Source organism: Symsagittifera roscoffensis, chromosome 7 (genome assembly GCF_963678635.1).
Source record: "Symsagittifera roscoffensis chromosome 7, txSymRosc1.1, whole genome shotgun sequence".
Taxonomy (NCBI): Eukaryota; Metazoa; Xenacoelomorpha; order Acoela; family Convolutidae; genus Symsagittifera; species Symsagittifera roscoffensis.
In genome coordinates, this window is record NC_087068.1 from 24,181,623 (window position 1) to 24,202,153 (window position 20,531).

The 20,531-nt window shown below is 37.4% G+C and overlaps 1 protein-coding gene across 1 annotated transcript in view; it reads left to right on the plus strand.

The window, feature by feature from the left end:
• Positions 1–1,197: 1,197 nt before the first annotated feature.
• LOC134850977 (uncharacterized) overlaps positions 1,198–20,531 on the plus strand; it is a 35,326-nt gene continuing 15,992 nt past the window's right edge. The window contains exons 1-7 of the mRNA XM_063866817.1: positions 1,198–1,236; positions 1,392–1,464; positions 6,380–8,727; positions 9,049–9,549; positions 10,232–10,452; positions 10,697–10,775; positions 10,843–10,906. Coding sequence (XP_063722887.1) covers positions 1,228–1,236; positions 1,392–1,464; positions 6,380–8,727; positions 9,049–9,549; positions 10,232–10,452; positions 10,697–10,775; positions 10,843–10,906 — 3,295 coding nt within the window. The 5' untranslated portion in view covers positions 1,198–1,227. The remainder of the gene's footprint in view (positions 1,237–1,391; positions 1,465–6,379; positions 8,728–9,048; positions 9,550–10,231; positions 10,453–10,696; positions 10,776–10,842; positions 10,907–20,531) is intronic.

Below are 20,531 nucleotides of genomic sequence, written 5' to 3' on the forward strand. Positions count from 1 at the left end.
ACTTCTAAAAAATGGAATTCACTGCCCATAATTTTGCGGATTTTAGAAAAATCGAAAACAGAATTCAAGAAAAAATTGAAAGAATTTTACGTGAGTGAATTGAGAAACAATCCTATATGTACTAATACAAATACGTGGCGTGATTTCCGTTTTTGCTAGTTCTATATTTTTTAATTCAGTTTAATTTTTCACACATTGCTTGAAAGAGAAACTGTATATACTCTGTATATACGCTGTATAATTGGACTATCTGTAAAATTGTTTGTAAAGTTTTATTACCAGCTTGTTCCTAATTCTTAAATCTTTATTTTTCTATAGTATCCGAAACTTCATATACTTTAATCAACCAATTTCCGAACTGTAACCGATTTTGTTTTTTTTTGTTTTGTTTATTGCTTGTTTTCTGATGTTTTGTTTTTGTTTGATGTAACCAATGAATTTATAACCAATTTTATTATTTACACTTTGCTACACTGATGCCTCGGCTCTTTATTGTATAGTAATTCAAGTGTTCTTTCTTCTTCTTTACGACGAACGATTTGTCAGCAAAACTATCAACTTCATAATCAAAACAGTCTAAATTAGCGACAAAACAATGGTTTACGCGCACAATAACACTCGTGTTGAATTGAAGCGCAGCGGTCGCTAATCGCCAATGCCGCCTTTGAAGTTAGCTTTCACACTTTGTAGTTGTTGTGTCTGCTAAAAATCTGTCTGCTAAAAAACCGGTCTACTTAAATCTCTAGCACACGGCGACCGATCGTTTAGCAGGCAAATCTTTCAACATAGAAAGTGAAAAATGAGTCTTTTAGCAGACAAACCTAATAAAGTGACAGACTCAAAAAGACGCTCAGTCTGGGGCCAAGCTTCCCCAATTATCACGCGATAAAACTTCAATAAAACTATCAACTTCAAAAACACAACAGTCTAAATTAGCGGCAAAACAAAGGTTTACGCACACAATAGCACTCGTGTTGAATTGAAGCGCAGCGGTCGCTAATCGCCAATGCCGCCTTTGAAGTTAGCTATCACACTTTATAATTGTTCTGTGTCTGCTAAAAAAAACCGGTCTGCTAAAACCTTAGTACCCTAGCACACTGTTGGTTTTTGATACCATCTGCAGGTTACTCCCTTATCGTGCGACGCATATATGTTCAAATCCAGGAAGGGCAAATTTTCCTTTGAAATTCTTCTTTGATTTTTGTTTGATTTTTTCAGGTTCAGTTAATGTCAACGGTTTGTACATACACTTATTTCAAGTTAATTAGGTGGATCATTAATAGTGTCACTACCTAAATGTTTATCAAATGAAAATGAGAACAATTTGTTCACACTAAAATAAGTAATATTTTCGTTCAATATATTAGAATACAATGAAAATTTCGTTTCAGCCAGTATCCAAGAAACCGGAGCAGAAAAGATACGTTCCTCCAGCTGGCAGAAGACACACAGATTCCCGAAAAGGTAATAATTTTAGTACGCATTTAGCGATATCTTTCGGAAATTCTAAGTGAATCAATTTTTTTCAAAGCTTTATCAAATCACCGTTTTTGGTGCCAGATATCTAAGAATCAAGTACGCGTGAAAGTAGTTCACAGCATGGGGACATGGCGAAATCGTTATGGCTTGGCTAAGTCAGTTTGAGTCACGCAGTATTATTAAGTTTTTTTGAATTTGAGTGTGCTATTTTCCTTTGATGTGTTTTTGGAGCTCTGCCGTTCATAAGTCAGCTTTGCCTGTACTGATAAATTTTTGTCGTTTTTTGGGCTCATTTTTCATGCTGAAAATCTATCAGCTTATTCGCCAAGTCAACAAAGTTCAGTCTAATACAGCTGTTTTTCGTCATAAGATTTTTGCGCAATCTTCGTTTTTGATAATGGCTCAAGAGCTTCTTTCGGCCTAATTGTTTCCGGCTATTGTTTTTTCGGCTTACTTTTTCTCAAGAGCCCTATAGGGCTTTAAGGGCAAAAAATGCTTAATAAAAAAATCAGGTAGTTGTCTGAAAAACAAATGTTACTTAATTGCTCAAAAAATTTTTGTGTCAACAGTTTTTAATGGTATTTTTTGTTTTCGACTCAATGAGCGGCTCAGAGCTACTTTTTTGGCTCAATGAATGCATTGTCGGCTTAATGGCCGCTACTTTAAAAAATTGAATGGTTTTTTATGCTGTTTTTGTTGCTAGGGTATTTTTTGATTTCGTTTCTCTTTTTTTTCTATTCTCGAGCGATTCGTGCGATGCTGTTTTTTCGTTGTATCACAAGTGACTCGAATTTCGGCTTCGCCTCTGTGTTTTACAAACATCAAGAAGTATCATTCGGCATCTTGAAAACTTATGTTTGTTCATTTCGCTTATTTAAAAACACTAATCGAATGACAATCTTTTCCTGCTCAAACAAGTTGTCTGTTATAGTTTTTAATCAAAAGAAATCTTGCGTCAAATCCATTTTCACACTGGCGAGCTTGAGAGTACGAACCTTCTTTTTTTCCAACCTAACACGCCAAGGAAATTATTTCTTTATTTGGTGGCTTGTTTTGCTATGATGACGATCTGTAGCTTTGGAAGTTTATCATCTGTTCTCTGCTTTATTTGTGGCTAATGTTTGTGATTTATTAGGCGTCCGTGGCTGAGTGGTTTGTGCGTGAGCTTCATAAACTCTAGGTTGCAGATCGAATCCGAGACGTAGTCAAATTTTTACTAATTCGAGGCTTTTTTCTACTTTATCTTATTGCACTTTATAGAGCTGCTTTTTATGGTGTTCTTGCCAGTGTCTAGGAAGCACAGCTTCGCCATTATGTTTTTTTTCGGCTTACGGTCCAACGCCTGGAATGTTTTCAAAGCATCATTTTTTCTTATTGACGCAATTCTAACTATAATTGAAAGTCGGTCTAGAGTTGTTAAGTTTACCAACTTTGATTTTGTATAATTCTTTTTCTTTTTTTTTTAGAAATTTGATGTTGAATTTGTTCTATTTATGCATCGGCGTATTTATCCCATTTTGCGTCGTGTGAAATACAAAATTAGATAGTTACACTTTTGTGTGTTTCAAAGAATAGGGCGTAAAAAGTAAAGCTCAAAAATATATTTTCTATGACATTTTAGTTTTGGCTCAACTGATGTCTACCCAAGTATTATGTAATGATTTTGAAAGCTTGTTTAACAGCTGTGATGTTTTTTGGCTATTTTCCTCAAAATTAAGATCATTCCCAACAAATTTTTGTTTTCTGTCTGCTAATTTAATATGCTATCTTTGTCTTTTATCGCAAGTGTTACAAAGCTCCGCTTCGCCTCAGTGTAAAAAGTTTACCTATTGAGTCAGTTGTCTAAATTGGCTTAATTTTATTTATAAAAAATGACAATCATAAACTTTTCGTGACATTCAAAGAGCTTTAAGGCCGTTTATTGAAATTTTTTTTATATTACACATGATATTTTTATTTGTTTAGACGAGCGTAGTGTGATAGTGCATTGCAATTTTTTTCTATCGGAAGTCGAAAATAAAAGTTCTACTTCGGATGGTACTTTTCTAACGGTTGGCTGAATTGCAGTATATTGCCAAGTGCTTTGACTTTTGATTTGTATTAGGCTAACACAGTTGATGCTTTATCAATTCATGAATTGAACTGAAAAAACTGTTTGTTTCATACAACAGTATAATAATTGAAATCCCTTTTCAGAAAATTTCCAACTTGATTTACTTCGCGAGATTTTTGAAATGCATAATTTATTCGCATCTATTATTTATTTAAATGCGGGCTTCACTATCTCGCCATGTTTAAGCTTTTTCAACGTAATATTTTTGCATGTTTAAGCTATATCGTATATTGCAATGGTTAAGAATTTTTTTTCGATTTTCCAATTTGATTTTAATGGTTAATTTACCGAGTTTAAATTAAGCAGCCCAATATCGAATTAGGGGTTGCCAATTTAGCCTCCAATTTTGAATGCCCGAATCATTTTCATTTTAGCTAACGAGATAAGACGATTTTTGAGATTTTTTCAAAAATTATCCGAAATTTCAAATAACAAAATTTTTAAAAAAACTTGAAGTTCCCAACCCTGTAGTTGGGCGCTGTCAGAGTACTCTAAGAAGTGTCAAATCTTGCTTCCAAATATGACTGTTCAAGTCCTTGTAGTTTTCGAGATATGACGTTTTTTGTGATTTTTTCAGAAAATTTTCAGAAAACATTTAAATTTTTTTTCACAAAATCTGAAATTCCCAACCCTGTTGTTGGGTCCTGTCAGAGTAATCTCAAAGATTGCGAATCTTGCCTCCAATTATGACTGCTCATTTCTTTGTAGTTTTCGAGATATGACGTTTTTTGTGATTTCAAAAATTTTCAGAAAACTTAAATTATTATTATTTTTTAAAAACTGAAATTCCCAACCCTGAAGTTGGGTACTGTCAGAGTACTATAAAGGATCGCGAATCTTGCCTCCAAATATAATTGCTCAAAACCTTGTAGTTTTCGAGATATGATGTTTTTTGTGATTTTTTCAAAAATTTTCAGAAAATTTTAATTAATTTTCTAAAACTTTGAAATTCCCAACCCTGTAGTTGGGTCCTGTCAGAGTAATCTCAAAGATTGCTACTCTTGCCTCCAAGTATGACTGCTCAATTTTTTGTAGTTTTCGAGATATGACGTTTTTTGTGATTTTTTCAAAATTTTCAGAAAACTTAAATTATTATGATTTTTTTTAAATCTGAAATTCCCAACCCTGAACTTGGGTACAGTCAGACTACTATCAAGGATCGCGAATCTTGCCTCCAAATATGATTGCTCAAATCCTTGTTGTATTCGAGATATGACGTTTTTTGTGATTTTTTAAAAAATTTTCAGAAAACTTAAATTACTATTATTCTTTGAACATCTGAAATTTCAAACCCTGTAGTTAGGTCCTCTCAGATTAATCTCAAAGATTGCTACTCTTGCCTCCAATTATGATTGCTCACTTTTTTTTGTAGTTTTCGAGATATGACGTTTTTTGTGATTTTTTCAAAAATTTTCAGAAAACTTAAATTACTATTATTCTTTAAACATCTGAAATTCCCAACCCTGTAGTCAGGTCCTGTCAGAGTACTCTCAAGGATTGCGAATCTTGCCTCCAAATATGACTGCCCAATACTTTGTAGTTTTCGAGATGTGACGTTTTTTGTGATTTTTTCAAAATTTTCAGAAAGTTAAAATTAATTTTTTTTCGAAATTTGAAATTCCCAACGCTATAGTTCGGTGTTGTCAGGGTACTCTAAAGAGTTGCAAATCTTGCCACATGCGAATGATAAACGCTGATAAACACTGCTCAAATGCTTTTAGTTTCCGAGATGTGACGTTTTTTGATTTTTTCAAAGTTTCTCAAAGAACTTATCTACAAAGAAATTCAAAAAATTTGAAACTACCAGCTTGATGAAGATAACCTTATTGTCAGCGTGCAGCCAGGCGTCTCAAATCTTGCTTCTTAATATGAATGCTCAAATCCTTTTAGTTTCCGAGATAAGACTTTTTTTTTTTTCGGGAAACTTAAGTTTAAAAAAGTTCACAACATTTTGGATTCCTTACCCTATAGTAGGGTGCTCTCAGGGACTCTCAGTGGTTGCAAATCTGGCCTCCAAATTTCTCCAGAGGCCCATTAAGTTTTTGAGATGAGGCTTTTAAAATGAGAATTAAAAAAAAATTGGGTGCAGTCAGAGTACACTAAAATTTTGCAGATGTTGTTTCCAATATATGCGGTTTTTACTGAGTTGTCGAAAAATTTAGAAGCACCGAAGGTGCGTTAAACGCTAGTTTTGGTTTAATACATTCTAATTTACATTCAACGTTAGTGTTGTTGCCTTTAAGTTATTACATTCCGACTTATTTCATGCAGAGTTTTTGTGCATTAAATCTGAGTGTTTGCCTCTTTCTCGCTCGTGTTTGCGAAGCTGCAGCTTTGCCTCTGTGTTTTATCTAGCCTTTTTCATTTTTGTTCCTACCGTTGAAAAATGCGGAAGAACTTTGTATTTGGGTGTGTTTTCTTTTTTTTTTGTTCTCCAGGCACAATCGGTTACCACAAGTAATCATCGGACTGGTTTGAGTGATATATCATTTTAAAGCCCTTTCAGTCATGATTCGAACGACATTGTTATTATTTTTTTGAAAAAGAAAGTTGTCGATCTTGCCTAATGCACAAACTTTCTACGCGTATGAATAATTCTGGAATCACACCACACTAAAAACGACAACTTCGAAGAAAAAAAACTTTTGTTGTCTAGGTTTTTCTAATGAATATGCTCGGAACATTCTGTGCTACTTGCTCAGCAACCCGGCTATCCTTGTTTGTTTTCGGAATAATAGTCATTGAGCCCCAGCTTGACATTTCTCTAAATTTTGTGCTTTTGAGTAGATACGCTTGCTGGCAGTGGCGAGAATGAATCTCGAAAATCAGATCCTGCTAGATTCGGTCAACATGACGAACGGTCTAATACGACTAGCCGCTCAAATGAAAGTTTCGCCTGCAGAAGCAGTGACCAGAAACGAGAACCTCAAAATCAGTCAAACTATCAAAAAGAACAGGAAAGTAGACGTGATCAACCAATAAGAAACAATACAAGGAGAGTGAATGACTCAAAACCAGCTGTGCAGAATTCAAGGTCGAATAATTTTGGTGGATATTCAGCACAGCAGTCATCGCAGCGAGACAGAGGAAGCAAACCTGAAGTTAATAGAGCCGGTGGAAGAGAGTCTACCAGTCGATATGGGAAAAAGCACGATGACTCGGAAACTGTACGTCCCCTAACAGAAAGCAGAAGGTATTATACGTCGGACTATGTTGAAAACAAAAAGTCGCCCGATGCCGAAACAGCAGAACTTGCTACTTTAAATTCAAATACTGGACTGCTTAAAGACATTTCTTCTCTTGACACAACAAATAACAACGAAGAAGATGACAAATATATTTTCGTCAATGATAATAGATTAGAAAAAGCTACACATGATCAGCGATTGGACAAACAGCGACTTGGCGAAAAGGTTGGATTTTCCATTGAAAATGATTATCGAACTGAAAAATCTCGCCGAATGGACCATGCTCCAGGGTACTTTTTTGGGGCCAATCGATCAGAATCTTTCCGTGAATCAGAAAGAATTGGATTCCAGAATACCTCAAAAAATGAGACACATTCAAGTGGTCTTAAGTCACTGGAGAAACTGGAGTTCACGCCTACAAACTCAAATAGAGATCTTAACATCTCTGAGCTAGATATTGCGAAGTATATCGGACCCCAGAAAAACTCAGCTAACAAGACGGAATTCAAGGATGATGAAGGTTCAAAGCAGTCATCACAGATTGACGCACCGAAAACTCGCAGAGTTAAACCGTCAAAGACCCACGATGAGGAAGATCAGGAGGAAAAGAACGCAATGATGAGCTCACCGCCTATCCACACTCTTGATTCTGGAGATGGCTCGGTCAGAGCAAGACGAGTGTCCCGTAAACCGCATCAAACAACCGCTGAAAAAGACGAAACTGCGTATGAGGCGGTGAAGTTAGAGATGCAACGAGAGAATCCAAAAAATCGAACCCTTTTTGATCCCAATAACCCCGCTCCCTCTGTTCACCATCAACCAGTGTTACTTAATACGCCTCCAAGCGTTGAAGAAGCATCTAGAATTAGTCCACACGAATCTGCAGATATTCCGAGCTTTCAAGATCTGCAGCAAGCGCAGAGACCACATTTCAGGCAACCTCTTCAAGGAAGATCGTTGTATGACCCGAACAGTATGCAAGCATCCGCTCCAATGACAAGTGCTGCAAATAACTTGCCTTGTATCAATAGTATTTTTCCAAACCCTAGTCTCCAAAACCCTCCTTTGATGAGCAACGTTACAGTTAAACCGACAGCTCAAGTTATGCCGATCCCATCTACAAGCGCGCCACCGGTGCAAAATATACCAGCTGTGCCGCTCGCGAATCCTATACCGTTGCAGCCGAGCCATGAACAGTTTATGGGCTTTCTGAGAATGTGGGGTATGGATCAAAGTCAGCAAACGGCTCAAAGTATGACCGCTATCTTTCCTGTCTTCATGCAGTTTTTCCAGCTGTTCAACAGTACGAGAAATTTGTTAGCTCAATCTCAGCAGCCGACATCTGTTCCCCAGCAGCCATCAAATATGGATGGAGACTTTTTGCAGTTTTTAACAGGGCAACAGCAGCAAATGGGTGGACAATTTATGCCACAGAATTCGAGTCTACCAAGTATGCAACCTCAGTATCAACAACCGGCGTCTACAGTGGCCGGAAACAATCAAAGCATTACGAATCCCTATCAGTCTACGACGAGTAGCCAGCTCCAGCAACAACAGCAGTATCAATACCCTTTTGCGCAGCAACCGCTTGCACCACCTGTTTCGTATGCCGCCCAACACCCTGCAAATGTCGGAACGATTCCTAATATTGTCCAAGAAATGACTTCGCAGAACCCACATGTGATGAATAGAATCGATCAGGTAGATTACAATACGCAGCAGCAAGCACGTTCGGAGTTGAACAATAATAGTAATCAGAGAATGGAGTCGAATGAAGGTGCAAATAGTGTGCACGCCGTGCAGAGTGTGATGGAGAGTAACAGATGTGTGCAATCTAGTGAAATGAGTGGTGCTCCTAATTTGATGCATCATGGACATAGCAGTACAGTTGGAAGAAATGTAAATAGAGCAGAGATGGAACTCAAGCTGGAGGTCTTTCCTAATAGGGTGAGACATTTATTGAAGGTCACCAATTCTAATGAAGTGACATATTTCGTTTTTTTTCTCTGCCAAATTTTGAGAAAGATTATTCGGATGTAAGAATAAATTCATGAGATATATGAAGTACTTTCAAACTCCTAAGTATAAATGGAAGAACTTGAACCTTTCTCCCAAATTGTGATAAATTTTTTGGAAGTTTTTTTGAAAAAGATGATCAAATTCGGAAGAAAAATTGTCAGACTATCAGATAAATCACAGAATATTGAACTTATACAATAATAGTAGAGCCTTAAGATTAATATTCGTTACCTATGATCGATTGCTTAGCCACAAAATATGGAGTCAAACAAGCAACCCACCAGCTCACCCAGTCCAACTATGGCGTGTATGGATGAGGATGACAAATTGAGTTTCGAACTGCAAATGCGATTAGGAGAAATGACGAAAAAAGGAGCGATAGACTTCGGCAAACTGGTCTCCATGCAATCTAACAACCCTAAATTGGACTCGATCAGGAACAAAACGCTGAAGCAGATGCTGTTTCAAAGCGTAATGCAAACTCAAAACATTGAAGCGAAACTAGAAGAGATGATTAAGAAAGTTCCGATGGAGGCACTGGAAAGTGAGATGAGCGAATTGCGAGACCGGTTCCTGGGCGAGTGTTCAAAAGTGATAATAACAGACAGTGAAAGTGCCCAGACTCATAACATGGAGTATGTGTTGTGGAAGACTGCGTTTTATCCGCTGATAGAGAGGCTGAGAAAACTGATGAACAATAATTCGGTCAAGTACAAAGCGGAGGAGTTGATGCAGAAGTACTTAAATGAGGTACGTAAAAGTTCTGTTTGCGATATTTTTTTCTATCAAGCTCGCGGCATAGCTAAAATAACCCGAACGGCAATTTCAACAAAACATTTTTGTCATATTTTTCAATGTTTTTTTTTATATTAAAGAAAAAAATTTCATTGTTTTCTTAATCTATTTAGTGTTTTCAATATTTAGACACTATTGTATTACACCCAGAAGCCTGCCCCTTCCCCCTTAAATCTAGCCGACGAATTTCCGCTCTTAGTACTTTCTTAGGACATCCTTTTTTTGGCGCCAATCTGGACTAAATTTGAGTAGAGCACACCGAAAGAAAACGATACTTTTTTTGGTCGAAACCTTTCAAAGTTTGCACTAAAACATCGTTTTTGTACTGTGTTTTTAAAAAAAATACATGCAGGGCAAAAATTTTCGGCAAAATAGGGTCTTGGGGGGATTCAATTTTGGGGGAGCTCTTTAGAGGGAGCTCGGAATTCATTTGGTCGATCTTAAAAAAATAGTTGACAATTTTATTTTTCAAAAACAGCCTTCTGAAAAATTTTGGCGCACGACCATAGCACTTTAATCTTGCCAAATAAAATTATTATTTTATGCGAAATTATTTGCCTTAGTTCGGTTTGGATTAACTGGCTTCACTCACTTCTAGCCTTCATAATAAACATAAAATGCCTTGTATGTGTTTCAGGGCATAGGCTACTACAATCGCCTACTGACAGAGATGCAAGCAGCTCAGCAGGTCAACCTTGCTTACTACACAACCCCCGAAATGAGGCTGAGATTGTCCTCAATTCCGAAGAAGGCTCGCTTCACTATGAACTCGGCTTTTAAGCTGAATATCGGACTGGGAGATCTGCATAGGTATTTGGAGAATACAGCGGGAACGACGGACTTCATCTTGGCTAAGCGGTGAGAAATATTTTATGGCATTTAAGAACACTGGGAACAGGGTTTACCCGCTAGCAATTTATTTTTGAATATCATTTTGAATTTTTGAAATTAATGTTTAAACCTCGTATATCTAAGCATACTTTTCCGGATGTTTGGCCCGGTTTGAAAACTTTCTTCTAACTGCCATTCACGTCAAACAAATTCTAATATTCAGCTTCTTCATTTGAGTTTTGTGAACTAAGCTGCATTATTCTGATTTCAGAGCCTACAACTTTGCACATTTCTTACTACCGAAAAGTGGACGAGCCTTCAACCAACTCGCCCTCATCGCAACTCAACAGGTTTGTGTTAAAGTTCAACTGAAGTTAGCCACGAAAAACATAACTCTCTTAAAGCATTTTTTTGCAGAAACGACGCCTTGAAGCAGTTTATTGCTATATCAGAAGCCTAGCTGCCCAAGAAGACTTCAAAGGTAAAATAAAGTCTTCCAACATTTTTTACCTTGCATTCGATTTTAAAGTGTTCCCTGAAAGAGCGTGAGAAAAAGTCAATCGACAAGAGTGGTCATTAATTTTTTAATCGGTTAAATGTTAAAAGCACATGCAATGGTTGAAGTTTTGTGGGATAATTTCTAAGTAATACGTTTTCATTTTTAACTGAACCATCAGAGTAAGTTATTTATTTACCTGATTTTGATCCAGTAGTAAAGTTTCAGTGAACAATGTGGAGACACAAGAAATTGTTATCGTTCAAATTAGTTTTTTCGCTTGTTTGGCTGTTGCTTTCCTTTTTAGTGCAAGGCAAATTCATTTGCTAAATTTAAGGCAAATTACGGTCTGCCAAAAAAGAGTGCAAATTGCGCGAAAAAGCATGAAAGACTTTGACTTCTTAAAGCTGGCTTTATTTTTTTACGATTTCCCAGCGGAATGAAAAAATTACCTCATGATCCAATTTTCTCAGATGAACGTAGTTGAGACTCTTATATAGGTCGTGATTTTTTGTTTTTAGGAGAAGGTAGGCAAAACCTAACATAATAATACAGTTTTCTGTATAAAATTGAATTAATTTTAGCAAGAAAGTGCCGGTTTATAAACTGCATTTCAATTTCAAAGAGCATTAGGCCATAGTTTTGTTTGTTGAAATTCGAAAAGTGAAATTTTTTTGAAAAACGATTTGTTTTTTTTTTCTGTTTCTTTGCGTTCATCGACTCTTTTCCAACTGTCTGTTGCTATGTTTTATGAAATTCAATCAGGATACGTTTTTTACCATTCTTGCAGGATTATGAAGTTACAACGTTTAAAAATATTTGGAAAACATTCAAAAAAGCTTGATTGTTAAATTGATTGAAAGGCAAAATTATTCACTATTTATCAGTAACATTTTTTTTATCAGTACCAAGAATTTTTGAATCTATCCAAGATATATCGAGTATTACTATAACTATAAACGAAAGTAGCAACCATTCAGCTAGTTTACGGAAATGTGTGCCCAGAAAATATTGAGCGCTGCTTGTTCGAAGTCGAAGAGAATGCTTTGTGGTTCCGCTTTTCGAGATAGCTTTGACAGATCGTTCAAGAAGTTCTGGTTGGTGTCGTTGCCTTTTTTGAGGAGCAGAGCATAGATGCAGGAGAGTAAAAGACAACTACTTATGTATGAACTGTAGAAATTCGGGAAAGCAGCATTGGGCTTATTTTAAGGGTTCAATTGCCAGGCCAGTGGTCTGTGTTCACTAGGAGGGCTTTTATATTGCCGCGAGTTTATATCGCCAAAAGTAAGGACTCTTTCAGTATCTTCAATACCGCTATCGAGTAGGCAAGATTTCTTTGCACTTAATAGGCACTTTGAATTCTGTCAAATTCCGGCATGGAGAAGGTCTTTTGAATCTTTTTTTTTGGTTGATTGAGTGCCCTGTAACAGGCAAAGTGTGAGGTTAAATTTAGTTGGACAGTTTTCTCACCGGTAATTGTTTGAAAGTAATTTGCATTTATACAGCTGTTGAGAGTTGACTGCTGAGTTTTGATGTCTTCTTTCATTTGCTGCACCAAAATTTGCTGCATCAAAATAATATCCATGTAATTTGGTTCATTGTGTAGAAATGTTTAAAAATGAAAGGATAGTTTTGTGTTGACTTCATTTCACTAAGTTACTGAAATTGGGAGTTGTAACCTGTTAATTTTGCATATTGCTAAGTTTTCAATCAGTATTTTCAATCGAGCTCTCAAATTGCTCGGTTCAGTATCCCAGACAAACTAAGTATACATGACTCAACTCACATGAATTTAAACTTCGATACATGTTCCTAACACCAAGAGCTACAGTTTTAAAAATGCTTTTTCATAAATTATCTCAATTCACTGGTGCTCATTTCTTTGATACTGTAGAGCAAAAAAAAAATGGCGAACTCTGATTTTAAACTTTGTTCGATTGTTTTGTTTTTCCACGCTTTTTTGCTTTAAATCGATTTTGCACTGCATTTTGAGTTGAAACAGCTTGTTTTTCCTGACTGATTACAATCGGAAAAAAACTGAGTTTCTCAAAAATCTTAATTTTAAGTGCGGTAAATTTTGACAAAAAACTGATTAGGAAATAAATTGCTTAAGTTTAATCAGGTATTTTATGATTCACGTTGTTGTGGGAAATTGAAACCTAAAATTTCACCCTGAAAACAATTCACTTGATTTGGTTTGAAAGTACGAGTTAATTGTTCTTTGTTTCCACATTAATTAACCCTGTTTTCTTCTTAATTGTGGACCAAATGCATTGAAAGGTGTGATATAGTGTCCCTTCGGATGGCTGTGAACAGCTGTATCGTCGTTTATTGATAATGTTGTAAGCTGTTCGAATATTAATTAGCGCTACTGGCTATCAATTGTTATGTCTTGTTTCCATAATTTATGTCTCGAGCGGTTAAGACTTATCTTGCTTTTAAGGACGCAGGATTCGGTTCTTAACTTCTGGAATATCGCTAGTCGATCGGCGCAAGTTAGAGCATGATTCTGATATTTTATTCTCTTCAAGTCTACCCAATTGATTAGTAGCTCGGTATGAATCTCCTCTCATTGGTCTTAATTACCATCAATGTTTACATAGTTACGTAAATATATGATGCAGCTCTATTTTAACATCAAGGTGAATTATGTAATCTATTAAGTTAGAATGGCTAATATAGAATGAATGACATCATGAAGGGATGTCACACGACCTCACAAGAAGAAGTCTTCCCGGGTGGTTGAAGTGTTTCATCAGATACATTTACAATAATTCACATAATAATTTAAGACTGCTTTTGATTTAGAATATGTACATTTATCAATAAGATATGGATCTATCAAAACTTATATCACAATAATTTAATATACTCATAGTATTAGAAGCACAGGTTATTACTTCAATTTTTAAAATGAGAGAAGATAAATTATTTTTAAATTAAATGGGAGATTTTTAAGCCACCTTGAGTCGGGGGTTTGGAAGTTTAGGAGATAGATGATAAGGTCAGATAAATGATACAATGATTTATTCAGTTGTCAACTATAACTACATTTACACGGCAAGAACTGTCGTGTGAGTAGCTGACTAGTTTTGATCGTCGTTTCGTTTCAAGTTCTGGTATCGCTGTTTTCGTTCGTTGTTGCATGTCATTCTTTTTGCTCGTTTGATGCTGAAGTCTTTTTGAAATGAGGCGGTGTGATTCTAATCGTTGCCTCATAGGTTGTGAATTGATTATCAACAGCTTAACAGTGATATGTTTTGTTGATTTATTCACGATTTGTTTTTGAAATTTTTCAACTAGCGAAGCAGTTTGTACCTTATTGTACTTGCTAATAAGTTGAATTGTCCTCTTCTGTTCGTTTTCTATTTTTCAGAAGTCTTCTTGTCTTCTTCGTATGGGCGTTTTGTGCCTTTGTTGGCTTACTCCCTGAAAAAAGGTGATAAAACTCTTTTTTTTTTTTCGTTAAGTCAGAGTTCCACTTGTTCAACGATGTTTTTGCATTGGTAGCGATCATCATCTTTTGTGTAGTGTCTGGTTTTTGTGTTTTCCATTCGTTTCTTATACTGCAGCTGCACTTCACTCCTATAGGCTATTCAGTCTATTTGCTGGTTCGCCTGAGCAAAATTTGGCGTCAGTTAGAGTTAAAATTGATGAATTTCAGTTATTCATCAAATTTGTTGATATTTTTGATGTTTTGTTTAGCTTTTAAAAATCGCGTGTTGATTTTCAGCATTGCTTTTAACCTTTCAGGGTTGTCCTAACAATTACGTTGGATCTTTTTGGGCACATTTGAGGGTTTTCTTTCCGCATTTCTGCAAGGATATCCCTCGAAAGTTATTTTTCTTGTTTTGCCCTATGTTAATACATGGGAATGTGGTAAATTGATGTATGTCACCAAGTGTTAGTCTGCTAGTGGACCGACTTCGTGCCTGTTCGTCATTAGTGATGAGATGATCAATAAAATAAAAATTTTGAATTTCCGTCGACTCGTTAGACAAGGAGGAAAAACTTTTTTATTCGTAATGCTTAAACATGAGCAACAGGTTGATTTTTCGAGATCTCACGAAGTTGATGTCTGCTAGTGGACCGACTTCGTGCCTGTTCGTCATTGGTGATGAGTTGATCGATGAACCAAAAAATTTTGAATTTCTGTCGACTCGTTAGACAAGGAGGAAAAACTTTTTTATTCGTAATGCTTAAACATGGGCAACAGGTGGATTTTTCGAGATCTCACTAAGTTGATGTCTGCTAGTGGACCGACGTTCTGTACGTACCTTAGTTGGTCTATGGAGGTGTTCCCCAGGTTCAAAGCTGTAGCATTGCGTATTTTGTGACTTTGGCGTCAATTTTTCAGAAAAGCTCAACTTGAGGAAATGAGTTTTTCTCGAACTTTTCTTTTTTTTCCGTTTCATTTTCATCATTTTTTTTTCAATTGCATCGATTGGGTGTTTATAGAGCTGATAATGTTTAGAATGCATGCGTGAACGGTACTAGCTGATATCCTGACAGCTCGTCATACATAAATGAATATTTTGATGTTTGTTTTATCAAAAATGTCGCAAATTAGGCTGAAAACTCTACTTTCTTTCAATTTATCAAGTCCACATCCAATTTTTGGCATGGCTATCGCGTTTATTCCTTTCTGCAATAGCTGCTGCTTCATGCAGTTGAGGCTTCTTGACAAATCGTAGTATGTTGGCTTGTCAAAGAATTGTGGTTTAGTGACTAAATTGAAGATTGACTTATTTTCCCAAGGCAGAGAAACTGAAACTGATGATCCAACTATCGGTGTTTCAATGCTTTTAAGGGTTGGTCTGATACATGGGTATGCGCTGTTGATCTGCTTTGCTACTCCTTTTGTCATTTGAAAGTCACTTGAGACGCAGTGAACTATAGAGCCAGGGAACTTTAAAACATCACCTTTTCCAACAAAGATATTTGGCTCATAGATTGCATTTACCGAATCTTTGCTACTGCCTGGTCCATCTTTTCGTTTAGTCAATTGTTTCGCTCGCTTCATGCTGTCCTTAATAATATTCCTTTTCGCCTCTCGTGGAGGAAAGTCTTCATTAGCCTCCGCTTTCTTTCGTATATTTGCTTTATTGTCATTCTGCGCTGATCGTGGACTGAATGTAACAGGAGCCACTTCGTGTCCGTAAGCGGTTCGGAGTCCATACCTTCGCGGTTGTTTTGGGCGGCTGGGTATTGGATGATATCGAACATCATTACTGAACCGAAGTTGGGCGTGAATACGGTCTCTAGCTTCGGCTGCTGCTTTTTTTTCGAGCAACTGGCTGTGGTTCGCGAAACAATTCGTCGAGGTTGTATCCCTCGGGATCAGAGTCGTTGTTGGGTAATCTTTCATGGACCTGCTCATTAATGACAACCAGTGGTGGTGCAGCTGGTAGTTCAAATGGTGGTAACTCCGGCACATGTATTGCTCCTGGGATTGGAGGTGGATCCGGCGGTGGTGGTATTACTGGTACTGGGACCGGTTGTGGTGCCACTATTGGTGCTGCTGGAATTGGCTCTGGCGCGGGTGCTGCTCCAACTGCTGGCGCTCCAAAGGGTACTGACAGTCTGATTCTAGCTGGTGCGGCTGGTTGATCGTTTTCGTCACTATTATCAGGTTGGATCTCATCTAAGAGTTTCGGCAAGTTTTCGTCGAAAAGTCCTGGTTCGCTTCGGTATTTCCCGAGTGAGGGATCCGTTTGGAACTTCGTTGGATCTATTGGATCGACATCATCTGGCTGATGCTGTGGATCAACTGGTCTGAGACGAATTCGATGCACACATTGAGTGTAGTTAGTTCCAACTTTCCGAATTATGTAGTTCGAATTTGTTAATACTTTCTCAACTCTGTACAGGGGTATCCAGACTTGCATTGATTTGCTTCCAAAGTCTGATTGAGTAGTCAACAGAGGATTTAGTAGTAGACAAAATGATTCAACTTTGAGGGGCTGCGCAAGTGCCTTTTGATCGTAATAACCTCGACACTTGTGGTACGAAGAAATCAAGTTCTTTTTTGTTTCTTTGAACTTTTCTAGCATCGCATCTTGCATCGCCGTGACGAAGTCTGATTCTGCTGTTACTGCTTCCATTGCTTTCGTCGAAAAGCGAAGATCAAGTGGTTTTGTCGGTTCTCTTCCATGAACCTTGGGCAGCATCCAATTGATGAAGAGTATGACGTATTGTGGATAAATGTTGCCAATGGGACATATTTGTGCCAGTCTGACCATTGTTCATTAGTATTCAGCTTCAGGATCCTTTTTAGAGGTCCATGAGATCGCTCGACAAGACCAATTGATTGTGGATGTTTCAGCGTTGCATGGTTGATTTGGACTTCTAATAGAGTTGTCAATTCATGCATTAGCTCCGACGTGAATGTCGTTCCGAGATCTGCGATTATCTTTTTCGGTATGTAGCTTTGCATGAAAAATGTTTTCGTGAGTTCCCTTGCAACTGTATCAGCGCTAGCGTTCGTCAATGGTGCTGCAAACAAGTACTTGGAGAAGACATCGATTCCAGTTAAAACAAATTTGTACACTGGGGACTTCATTGGTCCAACAATATCGATTTGCATCATGTCTCCTGGAAAGCATTGCAAAGAAGAGATTGGCTGCAATGGCGGAATTTGATATTTTGCAGATTCGCTTTTGAGTTGCAAACATGTTAAGCAATTTTTGATTGTGTTAGTTAAGAATTCGGTGAATCCTGGAAAGTAGAATCGTTTTCTGAACTCTTCTGTGGTTCTTGTCATTCCCAGATGTCCACCAGTTCGAGAGTTGTGAAGTCGATACACAACTTCATTCCAAAGATGTTTTGGTAGGCAGTATTGCTTATGTTTTACCTGTCCCATGTCATCATAGAAATTTCGATAAAGAAATTCGTCGTCAATTACCAGCCGATTGAATTGCTTGGCATACTTCTTCTTGCGGCTGCTTTCGTACGTGAGATTTGGAATTTGATCATTGCGTTTCCAATCCCTAACTTCTACTATATCAGGATCTTTGTCTTGTTCATTTTTCAAGTTGAGTACTTCGTGACTCATATTCAGGTCACTGAAAACATCAGCAGGATCAGGGTATTGTACTGCTGCGATGATTGGTCTCGTTATTCGGACAAAATTTTGCGGTTGGATGGTGTCGCTAGCTTCCTGCGAGCTTAGCTCTCTCATAACGTTTTGATACAGTCCGAGTTCTAGCAATTGTGCTCTGAGGTTGTCATCGATCTTCTTCTTTTCGGGAAATGCCTCATCCATTGAGTGGATCAAGTTCAGAGATGCGTCCGGTACTTTCGCTGTGGCTTCGATCTGTATTTCTCGCACTGGTATTTTGTCCGTTAATTTCAGAGACAGCGAAGCTGATGGGTCAGTTTGCATTCGGGACAAAAAATCTGCTGCATAATTCGCTTTTCCAGGTATATGCGCGATAATGATGAATGCCATGACGCGGTCCAAGAAATTCCAAACTGAGGGTGGAATTGTCTTCGCTTGGAAAAATTGTGTTAAGCTTCGATTGTCGGTCAGGATTATCACTGGTTTTAATGATCCCCAGATGAAGTGAGAAAAATGATCGAGGGCAAAGTATAGTGCTAAGAACTCCTTATAGTAGATGGAGAACTTCAGTTGTGCAGTGTTGAAGAGTCGTGAACCAAATGACACTGGTGAATATGTTTTCATTTCACCTTTGTTGTCAGTTTTCACATAGTCTTCAACCATTAGTACGAAACCTGTTCCATGATAGCTTGCATCACAGAGTATTACGTATTGTAATCCTGGTTTTGGTAAGCGGAGTGTTATGTCCGTTGCCTGAATTAGATCATGTTTTAGCACTTCGAGACTTTTCTGATGCTCCTCATTTGTTTGAAACGCTATATCTTTTCTGAGTAGGCGATAAAATGGTATCAGTTTTTCATCTAGGCTTGGCATATTATTCCGGAAGAATTGAACAAATCCGATTAGTCGTTTAACCTGTTTTACACTTTGCGGCATTTTAATTTTTTCAAGGAACGTCGAAATTTTCTCTTGTTCAGGTGATATTCCTGCTGGTGTAATTATGTTACCAAGAAATTTCATTCGTTGTGTTCCTATTTCGCATTTATTCGGTGATAACTTTAATCCTGACTTCCGTACACATTCAAAGATTTTTGAAAGAGTCGGTATTAGTTCATCAAAATTGTTCACTGCGCTTCCTATGTCATCCATGAACTGTGTACATAAGTCGGCTGCTAAGCATGGATCAAGATAGTGACGTATGAATGAACTGAAACCCGTTACTGATTTGCTTAGACCTTGAGCTAGGCATTTGTATGCATAAGTTCGTGAACCGAAATTAAATGCCAGAAGTTGGACTGAAAGGTCATCTGCCATTTGCACACAGTGGTATGCTTGCGAACAATCAAGTTTGGTAAACAAGCTCTTTCCTGCGAAGTGGTTTGATGCATCGGTCATGTTTGAGATCGGAAAGTTGCTGTTGATATAGTCAATCTTTAGTGAATGATTTATCCTTCTGAGGTCAATCAACATCCGCAATTTACCAGATGGCTTTCGATGTGCAAACAATGGACTGCTATGTTTTGAATGTGACAATGTTGTTATAAGTCCATAATAATGCATTAGGGCAAGTTCCACTGTCAATTCTTGTCGCAAATGTATCGGCGTAGGTGGGCCTTGTGTGTACAAAGGTCGTGTGTGTTCCGGTTTCAGTTTGATTTTGAGATCGGAATTGTAACCAACATCAAATCTATGTTTGGCGAAGATGTCCGAAAATTCAACAAGCAAATCTTCTACTTTTGACCTTTGCTCTTGTGTCAACACCGAATTCTCCCACTTAAAATTCTTGATAAATGTCAATCGATCTTGAAAGTTTCTTTTCGGTTCAGTTTTTTCGAGACCTTGAAAATGAAGAATTTGGTCGTAAATGTCACGTTGGATTTGTGGAAGTAATTCAGGGTTTTGACATGTTTCAGGTGTAGGAAACCAAAATTTTTCATACTCGGGTTGGCGTTGCTGTTGAGACTGCTGATTATCACAATTTTGCTGAATTACCTCGTTAATGCCCATTTCAATATCGTCTGGATTATTCATTTTTGCAAAAGCAAGCATTTCTGCATCAATTGGTATGAGATTTTCGGCTTCTTTTAGGGTCAGAATTGAAAATTTTCCAGTTTCAGTTTTGAAAGGCAAGGTCACGTGGTGATCAGTGATGTTAAATGCAGTTATGTACAGCAGGTTATTTTTCATAGCTTCACTAATTGAGGAAGTGAATGCAATTTCGCAATTTTCTTCAAATTCTTTCGATGGGATTACGATTCAGGTTGTTTTTGCCATGTCCTGGCATGCGTCCTTTAAATGACATTCTACAAGAATTGTTTGATGCGGAGCTATTGTTTGACGTTTTGTTAGAGTCAGAGGGAATTTTTTCACTCGATTAATTCTTCTAGGTTCGTTTGGAGGTTTTATCTTGTTAATTTGCAGAGTCAGGTCTGGGAAATGAAGTAAAGTATACTTGGCACAGACATGAATGTGGTGTTTTTTGTAGAACGGATTTCCTAGAATTATTGAGTTGGCCGCGTGTAGAACGAGAAAAGATTCTACAAATGTCAT